The following is a 10,000-nucleotide window of genomic DNA, read 5'->3' on the forward strand; positions in this document are numbered from 1 at the left end:
AGTATCTATTTATCTATTTATCTATCCGTCTATCTATCTATATATTTATCTACCTGTGTTTCTCTCTCTCTCTCTCTCTCTCTCTCTCTCTCTCTCTCTCTCTCTCTCTCTCCTGTGACTAATTTCCTTAAAAATACTGAAAACAAAACCTTACTCATCGCTTCATACGGAGAGAGAGAGAGAGAGAGAGAGAGAGAGAGAGAGAGAGGAAAAGTCATACCTGCAATGGAAAGCGGAACTCCTCTGACGTCACACGAACAGCAGCCAATCACGTAGCCGGAAGGGGCGGTGACGTGTCCTGGGGCCAATGGGAGGCGTGCTTGGACCTGTGACGTCATGAAGGGGCGGGGCTTAGGGGTGTGTCGGCTGTGACGTCAGAAGCTGCGTGGTGTGTCAGCGATGATTTCACTGAGTTGCTGGAAGAGTGTGTGTGTGTGTTTGTTGATATTTTTTCTTCTATTTCAAACCTTATATTTCTTAGTGCAAATTCTCAAACAGTTCGGGGTCCACACACACAGGATAAGACTTTGTTAGAGGTAGTGTGTTAGTGTTTCCATGGGTAGTGTTATGAGCCTAGTGAAAGTTTGACGACGTTCTGCACCATGAACCCGACCTATCCTCCATTGCGACCTTGGAAAATAGCTGTTATGAATGCCCAAAGCGTCTGAGAACAACGTTGATTATCGTACTCAGCCACCTATGTTTGCCGTTGCCAGATTGTCGTACTCAGCCACCTATGTTTCCCGATTTCCGACCCCCAAAACTGCCTCCACGACCCCAATAACTGCCTTCATATATAGTTATCGTTAAAATGGTTAATCATTGGTGTTTTTATCAATAGTTATGGCTCAGAGAAACAGGTAAATTCGAGGCTCTGAGTACGATAATCTGGCAATGATGTTTGATAATACGGTACATAGTTGATTCATACCTCTTGACTTCTTTTTGATATCTTTGCTTTGTTAGTTTGCGGACACCACTGAACTGCGGCGGTAACCAAAAAAGGGAACAAAAGGTCTCATGAGGAAGTACAAAGATGTGAAAGCAGGAACCGGAAGGGAGATATGAGACAGCGTTTAGGCAGAAATGAGTAACCTTGACGGAAAGTTTGCAACATCCCGTAAATTTAACACATGGACGAGGTGATGTTTACTAACTAGCTGGCTGGATGAGGAAGTACAAAGGAGTGAAAGCAGGAACCGGAAGGGAGGGATGAGACAGCGTTTAGGCAGAAATGAGTAAACTTGACGGAAAGTTTGCAACATCCCGTAAATTTAACACATGGACGAGGTGATGTTTACTGACTGGCTGGCTGGATGAGGAAGTACAAAGGAGTGAAAGCAAGAACCGAAAGGGATGAGACAGCGTAGAGGCGGAAATGAGTAAACTTGACGGGAAAGTTTGCAACATCCCGTAAATTTAACACATGGACGAGGTGATGTTTACTAACTAGCTGGCTGGATGAGGAAGTGCAAAGGAGTGAACGCAGGAACCGGAAGGGAGGGATGAGACAGCGTAGAGGCGGAAATGAGTAACCTTGACGGGAAAGTTTGCAACATCCCCTAAATTTAACACATGGACGAGGTGATGTTTAATAACTTAGCTACCAGGACGAGAAGTAATGGTCGGGAACGAAAGATTTGCGAAAGTAACTCTGGTAATTGGGGGGGGCGGGGCTTCGTGGTGCAGTGGTTAGCACACTCGGCTCACAACCAAGAGAGCCCGGGTTCGATTCCCGGGCGTAGTGGGAAAAATTTGGGCGACTTTTCCGATACCCTACGCCCCTGTCCACCCAGCAGTGAATGGGTACCAGGTATTAATCGGGGGTTGTGTGTTCCCTTCTATAATTCCTTCCCCTTCTGTCTCTCTCCGGCATATGACCACAGATGTTGCGCCGATTAAACGAAACTTTCCAAACTTTCCAACTCTGTGAATGAGGTGAATACATATATCTATCAAGACGCCTCTCCAGTAACCGACACTCACCTTTCCTCTGGCCACTAGTACTTCCGTTTGCTTTTGCAGGAGCAGTGAATAGCCGATTTTTTATTTTATATATTCCACTTAAGCTGTATCCATTGCCGTAAAAAAGCAGTTATTGAAAGCCAGACCATGAGAAATAGAACCGAAAGAGAACAGCAATGGAAGGAACAGCTGATCTCAAACACAGTAATGCAATGAAGAGAAAGGCGAATACAATCAATGTCTCCTGCCAGTTCTAACATAATACTTACGGCCTCACAAAGCAATTAATTAACCTGGTAGCAGCGGGGATCATGTTTCTTAATGGTCCCTCTAAGCTAGAAAAAATTAGGGTAACAATCATCACTCACACAAACCATTTCATAATACATATCAAAGCATTTGTGATCAGTTTATGCATCATCTATTTTGGGGGGTTTATATCATGGCACAAATTTGGCCCGTCGCTGCTACACGGTAAAGCCACAAATTTGGCCCGTCGCTGCTACACGGTAAAGCCACAAATTTGGCCGTCGCTGCTACACGGTAAAGCCACAAATTTGGCCCGTCGCTGCTACACGGTAAAGCCACAAATTTGGCCCGTCGCTGCTACACGGTAAAGCCACAAATTTGGCCCGTCGCTGCTACACGGTAAAGCCACAAATTTGGCCCGTCGCTGCTACACGGTAAAGCCACAAATTTGGCCCGTCGCTGCTACACGGTAAAGCCACAAATTTGGCCCGTCGCTGCTACACGGTAAAGCCACAAATTTGGCTCGTCGCTGCCACCGGGTTGAGAGAGAGAGCCAAGAAACGGACAGAGAGGAATGGAGAGAAAGATGCTGGCTGTAACACGGAGAGACAGGCGGCGAGTATCATGGGTTAGGGAATGGACAAAGGTTAAAGATATTCCGATGACCACTGGAACGAGAAATGGACTTGGGCAGTTCATGTCGTGCGCTGAACTGATAACAGACGGACAAAGTAACAGAGTGGAGGCCTAGGATTTGTAGAGGTAAGGGCAGACAGAGGACTAGGTGGAGAGGTGGAATTAGAACCTTTACCGGGGCAGGATGGCGTACACTAACACCAGACAGAGGACCAGGTGGAGAGGTGGAATTAGAACCTTTACCGGGGCAGGATGGCGTACACTAACACCAGACAGAGGACCCAGGGAGGTGGGATAGAGGATGGAGTACACTAACACCAGACAGAGGACCAGGTGGAGAGGTGGAATTAGAACCTTTACCGGGGCAGGATGGAGCACACTAACACCAGACAGAGGACCAGGTGGAGGACGTTGGGAAAGGCCTTTGTATGTGTGTGTGTGTGTGTGTGTGTGTGTGTTTCGTTTGTTTGTTTGTACGTATGTTTGTGTTAATATCATCTCCCTCATTTGCCTCTTCTTCCTCTTTCTCATTATCATTGTCTTCTTCTTCTTCTTCTTCTTCTTCTTCTTCTTCTTCTTTTTCTTCTTTATCTCCATCATCATTATTTTGTCCGACTCTCTCTCTCTCTCTCTCTCTCTCTCTCTCTCTCTCTCTCTCTCTCTCTCTCTCTCTCTCTCTCTCTCTCTCTCTCTCTCTCTCTCTCTCTCTCTCTCTCTCTCTCTCTCTCTCTCTCTCTCTCTCTCTCTCTCTCTCTCTCTCTCTCTCTCTTTTATTTAAACATAATATTACTGTACTAAAAGGAGGCTCAAAATTACACTGTATGGGATAAAATGAATTTCGACTTTTGCACACACACACACACACACACACACACACACACACACACACACACACACACACACACACACACACACACACACACACACACACACAAGCATATACAAAATACAAATTACAAAAATGAAAAACATATAAAAACAATTTGGTCTAGTGTCAGTTTGTCACTTTAGATTATTTTTTATTTTTTATTTTTTTTATTTACACCGTTACACAATAAGGGAGTGTTACATAATCAGTTAAGTTCACATATCACTATAGGCCAAAGACCGCACTAGCACACACACTCTCTCTCTCTCTCTCTCTCTCTCTCTCTCTCTCTCTCTCTCTCTCTCTCTCTCTCTCTCTCACCTGCGAGGTTGTATTACACATCTTGTAAAAAAAAACCGATCGCTATCTTTTCCTCTGAACATGAGAGAGAGAGAGAGAGAGAGAGAACACTCGCTCACTCCCTTATGAGATCCTACCCAGCGGCTACACCAAGTCCTTTTAAGGATACCCCCCACCTCTCTCTCTCTCTCTCTCTCTCTCTCTCTCTCTCTCTCTCTCTCTCTCTCTCTCTCTCTCTCTCTCTCTCTCTAACCCTTTATGTCGATCTATCTTTTCCCTTCCTCCTTATCTCCTCCTCCTCCCTCCTTCCTCCCCCACCCGCCCTCCTCCCTCCTCCTTCCTCCTCCTCCTTCCTTCCTCTCCTTCACACCTCATCTTTTCCCTCCTGTCACACTGCCTCCTCTCTCTTCCTTCCTTCCTTCCTTCTTTCTTTTTTTCTTTTCTCTTTCCTCTTTCATTTAATTTCTTTTCTTTATTTCCTTCTTTTCTTCGCTTCATTTCTTCTCTCTTTTTTTTCTTTCTTTTCTTTCTTTCTTCCTTCCTTTCTTTATTTCCTTCATTCTTTTCTTTCTTATCTCACTCACTTTCCCTTCCTTCCTCCCTTCCTTCATTCCTTCATTCCTTACCTACTTCCCTTTTTCTTTTTCCCTCCTTTCTCTCCCTTTTTCTTCCTCTTCCCTTCCTTCCTTCCTTCCTTCCTTTCTTCCTTCCTCCCTTTTATTCTCCACTTTTTTCTCTCCCCGCCTTTCTCTCCCTTCCTGTCCTTTCCCTCCCTGTAGCATTGTTCTTCCTCCTCCTCCTCCTCCTCCTCCTCCTCTTCCTCTCCTTCCTCCTCATCCATCCCTTGAGTGTCTCCCCTTCTCACCTTCAAGACAGAGAGAGAGAGAGAGAGAGAGAGAGAGAGAGAGAGAGAGAGAGAGAGAGAGTCAGGTGGTATAAGTAAACAAAAGTAAGTGGCCACGTGGGTCACTTCAAGCCACTTATTGTAGTAACCCCGCTAAGGCGAACCGCTTGTGTTGTTGTGGTGGTGGTGGTGGTAGTAGTGGTAGTAGTAGTAGTAGTAGTAGTGGTAGTAGTAGTTGTAGTAGTAGTAGTAGTAGTAGTAGTAGTAGTAGTGGTAGTAGTAGTAGTAGTAGTAGTAGTAGTAGTAGTAGTAGTTTTATCCTCTCTTATCCTTTTCTTCTTTTTTTTCTTCTTTTTCTTCATTAATTTTTATTTTTTCATTTTTATTTTAGTTTGGGGTAAAAATTGTCATCCTCTATCGTTATTATTATTATTATTATTATTATTATTATTATTATTATTATTATTATTATTATTATCATTATCATCATCATCATCATCTCCTCCCTCTCACTCCTTTATCTCTTCAATCTCCAAATATCTCCTCCTCCTCCTCCTCCATATCCCTTCACCATGCACCTCCTCCTCCTCCTCCTCCTCCATATATACCATCACCACTCTTATCTCCTCCTCCTCCTCCTCCTCCTTCTCCTCTTATTCCTCCTCCATCATCACCATCACTTCCTCCTCCTCCTCCTCCTCCTCCAAATCCTCCTCCTCATCCTCCTTCTCCATACCCCACTCGATCACCTGAAGTTTTAAACGGTCGTGTTAGTCTTTGTCATCAACCCTGTGGCTGATTTGTCTGTTTGATCCGTTTTTCGAGGCTTTGTGAGTTGGTTTTGTTGATGTTTTGTTGATGTTTTTTTTTGTTTTTTTACTCTTCCTTCATTCCTTCTTTCCTCCCTTCCTTCTTTCCATCCCTTCATTCTTCAGTTTTTTTGTCTGTTTTTCTTTCCTTCTCTTATATATTTCCTTCATTCTTTTCTTTATCTCATTCTCTACTTTCCCTTACTTTCTTCCTTCCTTCCTTCCTTTCTTCTAAATTTCCTTCATTCTTTTCTTTCTTATCTCACTCACTTTCCCTTCCTTCCTTCCTTCATTCCATCCTTTCATTCTTCAGTTTTTTTGTCCGTTTTTCTTTCCTTCTCTCATATATTTCCTTCATTCTTTTCTTTATCTCATTCTCTACTTTCCCTTACTTCCTTCCTTCCTTCCTTTCTTCTAAATTTCCTTCATTCTTTTCTTTCTTATCTCACTCACTTTCCCTTCCTTCCTTCCTTCCTTCCTTCCTTCCTTCCTTCCCTCCTTCCTTCCTTCCTTTCATCCTCCATTTTTCTTTCCTGTCCTTTCTTCCTCCTCCCTTTCTTCCTTCCTTCTTTCCTTCCTTCCTTTCTTTCCTTCCTTTCATCCTCCATTTTTTTTCGTCTGTCCTTCCTTCCTTCTCTGTATCCTTTCCCTCCTTGTATCATTGTTCCTCCTCCTCCTCCTCCTATTCCTCCTCCTCCTCCTCCTCCTCTGATACCTCCCCCCCTTCCCCCTCCCACCCACCTCTGACCCACTCTACCCCCTCCCCCCTTCTGTCCCCACCCACCACTAATAACCTCCCTTCCACCCTCCCCCCTCAGGGTCCTGGTGGGGTCCCCGGAGGCTCAGACGGCACAGGAGGGCGTGGTGCGGGGCGGCGCGGTGTACAGGTGTAGCCCGACGCGACCCAACGACTGCACGCAGCTGCCCTTCGACCTGGCCGGTGAGAGAGAGAGAGAGAGAGAGAGAGAGAGGAGTCGTAAAGGCGCAACGAATAGAAGAATAATTAAGGAAGATCAGCTAAAACGGAGACTAAAGGAAGGGAGAGAATAACACAGATGATGGAGGAGAAGAGATAAAGAAAGGGAAGGAAGGAGGAAAGAGAGGAAAGAGAGGAAATAAGAAAAAGAAGGAAAAAAGAGGACAAAGTGGGATGGGGATGGGGGGGGGGGGGGAGGGAGAAAAGGGAGGGTTGAGTGCATGGGAGGGGAAGGGAAGAATGTGAGAGAGAGAGAGAGAGAGAGAGAGAGAGAGTGTTTGGTTGTATTGGTGAGTAGGGTAAATAAACTCAATGCTGTGGGAAAAAGGTAAATATTGAGAGAGAGAGAGAGAGAGAGAGAGAGAGAGAGAGAGAGAGTTGGATGATTAATTAACCGTGTCTGAAAAGTTTTATTATTATTATCATTATTATTATTATTATTATTATTATTATTATTATTATTATGAAGGATTTTGATGTGTGTCATGTAAAGGCTTTAGTTCAGGTGTCAAGTTATATTTCAGCTTACAGTCAAGGCGAGTCACTTTGATGGTATTAAGCTTCGACACACACACACACACACACACACACACACACACACACACACACACACACACACACACACACACACACTCACAACCCTACCCCACCCCACCCCACCCACAATCCCCCATCCCCCAAACCACACACAACCCCCCACACCTTCCTCCCCCCCTCCCACACCTCACCCCCCCCTCCACCTCTTCTAACTACAGGTAACCACTGGGATAGCGGGAGACAAGTGGACAACAAGAGTATGCAGTGGTTCGGAGCTTTTGTCACCAGTACCAGCGGCGTTATTGTGGTAAGTACAGTAGTAGTAGTAGTAGTAGTAGTAGTAGTAGTAGTAGTAGTAGTAGTGGTAGTACATAAGAACGTATGGAGTCTGCAAGAGGCCGGTTGGTATTAGCAGTAGTAGTAAAAATATTGGTAGGATTATGTTGCTATTTAAAAAGCTAGTTGAAGAAATTGGAAGAACAGGAGGAGGAGGAGGAAGAAGAAGAAGAAGAAGAAGAGGAAGAAGAAGAAAGAACAATAATTTTAAGTGGGAGGATGTGGAGGATACTTTGCGGTTGAGAGAGAGAGAGAGAGAGAGAGATCAGACTACATAAAAAGGGGAAGGAGAAAAGTGGGACGAAGAAAAATAGGAGGAGGAGGAGGAGGAGGAGGAGGAGGAAGAATGTAAGAAGAGAAGAGAGGGGAAGGAGGTGTGTGGGGTGGAATAATGAGATGGGAGGAAGAGGAGGAAGAGGAGGAGGAGGAGGAGGAGGAGGAGGAGGAAGAAGACATTTGACACTACGTTTTTCTCAGTGATGTATTTCTTATTTCGTTCGGTGACACTTTCATTATCTCTCTCTCTCTCTCTCTCTCTCTCTCTCTCTCTCTCTCTCTCTCTCTCTCTCTCTCTCTCTGTCTCTCTCCTTAACAAGACTTGGTGTAATGGACTAAAACACTCCGATCCAAATATGTCAACGCAGAGAGAGAGAGAGAGAGAGAGGGGAGAGCAAGAGTATAGACCACATTTTGACCAAGTGCTCTCTCTCTCTCTCTCTCTCTCTCTCTCTCTCTCTCTCTCTCTCTCTCTCTCTCATATGGAGTAACTGTCACCTACTCTCTTTCCTTCCTTCCTTCTCTCTTTTCCTTCATTCCTTCATTCCTTCTTTCCCTCCTTCCTTCCCGTTGACTGTGCGGTGTTGTGGTCATGTTTATAGGAGGTGGTTTGTAGTGCGTATTACTGAGGGGAACGACTCCACCACCACCACCACCACCACTAAAAACAACTATAACAACAACAACAACAACAAAAATCATCATCCCAGCCCTTTATTAACCCAAGCACACAGGTAGTCAGAAAGGTGTGTCTATATCATGCAAGGTGGGCTGGAGGCGTTGATTAACATTGCATTTTACTGATATATATTCCTTTTCACTTTTTACAAATTGTCTATGATTGATGATACGCCACGAATGCATCCAATATCCTCGTTTCTGCTACTTCCATTCTCTTGTCGTTTACTTTCTTCACATTTATTTTAAACAAGTAAATTCAGACTGCACCAATTTTTTCTTTGCCAACGTTGTAGTGCGAGAATGGAATAAACTCCCGCCTTCAGTGGTCCAGTGCAACGCGATTGACTCACTTTAAAACAAACTCAACCGCCGCGAGTGAGAAATATTGTCGCTAAACTTCATCGTAAACAAATAAATTTACACTACACCAGTTTTTCTTTCTTCACCAAATCTATAGGATGCAAATGGAATAAACTCCCGCCTTCTGTGGTCCAGTGCAACACGATTGGCTCATTTCAAAACAAATTCCACTGCCGCGAATGAGAAATATTGTCGCTAAACTTAAGTGTAAACAAATAAATTCAGACTGCACCAATTCTGTAGTGCGATAATGGAATAAACTCCCGCCTTCAGTGGTCCAGTGCAACACGATTGACTTTTTTAAAACAAACTCGACTGCCGCGAATGAGAAATGTTGACACTAAACCAGAACGTAAACAAATAAATTCAAACAGCTCCATTTTTTTCTCTTTGCCAACTCTGTAGTGCGAGAATGGAATAAACTCCCGCCTTCAGTGGTCCAGTGCAACGCGATTGGCTCCTTTTAAAACAAACTCGACCGCCACTTTCCGCACCTTGATATTCGCTGAGGCAGAAATGCGATCTTGTTGGTGGCCGTTCGATTTGATGTAATTTCACTTCGGTACTTTAAACGGAGCCATAGAAGAGGCGCCATATTGTTACCTCAAGAACCGCGGGAAATTCAAATTGAAGCTGATAGAGTACTTTTGTTGTTGTTGTTGTTGTAAGGTACTTTCTTGAGATCTCGACGTTACATAGAGATACAGAGGGATTGAAAGGGAAAAAGAAAGACAGAAAGAAGAAATAAAAAAGAGAGAGAGAGAGAGAGAGAGAGAGAGTCCGACTATGTAAATCTATGTAAATCTATAATTCCTTCAACACACACAGTATCTCTCTTGTTTATCTCTTCAACTGTCCTTCCCTCCCTTTACCTCCCTCCCTTTTCCCTCCCTATCTTCCCTCCATCCTGTCTCTCCATTCACCCATAGCCAACACTTCTCTCTCTCCCTCTCTTCTTGTCTCCTCCTCCTCCTCCTTCTCCTCCTCCCTCTTAAGAAGGAGTCTGTGTTCGAATACAAGGGAGAGTTGTGTTGGAGGGAGGGAGGGAGGGAAGGAAGGGAGGGAGGGAGTGAGTTTTGCCTCGTGGGAGTGAGAGTGAGTGGCATACTTTCTCTCTCTCTCTCTCTCTCTCTCTCTCTCTCTCTCTCTCTCTCTCTCTCTCT

The 10,000-nt window shown here is 44.5% G+C and overlaps 1 protein-coding gene across 1 annotated transcript in view; it reads left to right on the forward strand.

Annotated features, from left to right (window-relative positions):
* LOC127006442 (integrin alpha-PS2-like) overlaps positions 1 to 10,000 on the forward strand; it is a 44,171-nt gene that overhangs the window by 3,158 nt on the left and 31,013 nt on the right. Inside the window, exons 2-3 of the mRNA XM_050876394.1 lie at positions 6,490 to 6,611; positions 7,403 to 7,491. Coding sequence (XP_050732351.1) covers positions 6,490 to 6,611; positions 7,403 to 7,491 — 211 coding nt within the window. The remainder of the gene's footprint in view (positions 1 to 6,489; positions 6,612 to 7,402; positions 7,492 to 10,000) is intronic.

This window comes from Eriocheir sinensis, chromosome 32, assembly GCF_024679095.1.
Source record: "Eriocheir sinensis breed Jianghai 21 chromosome 32, ASM2467909v1, whole genome shotgun sequence".
NCBI lineage: Eukaryota > Metazoa > Arthropoda > Malacostraca > Decapoda > Varunidae > Eriocheir > Eriocheir sinensis.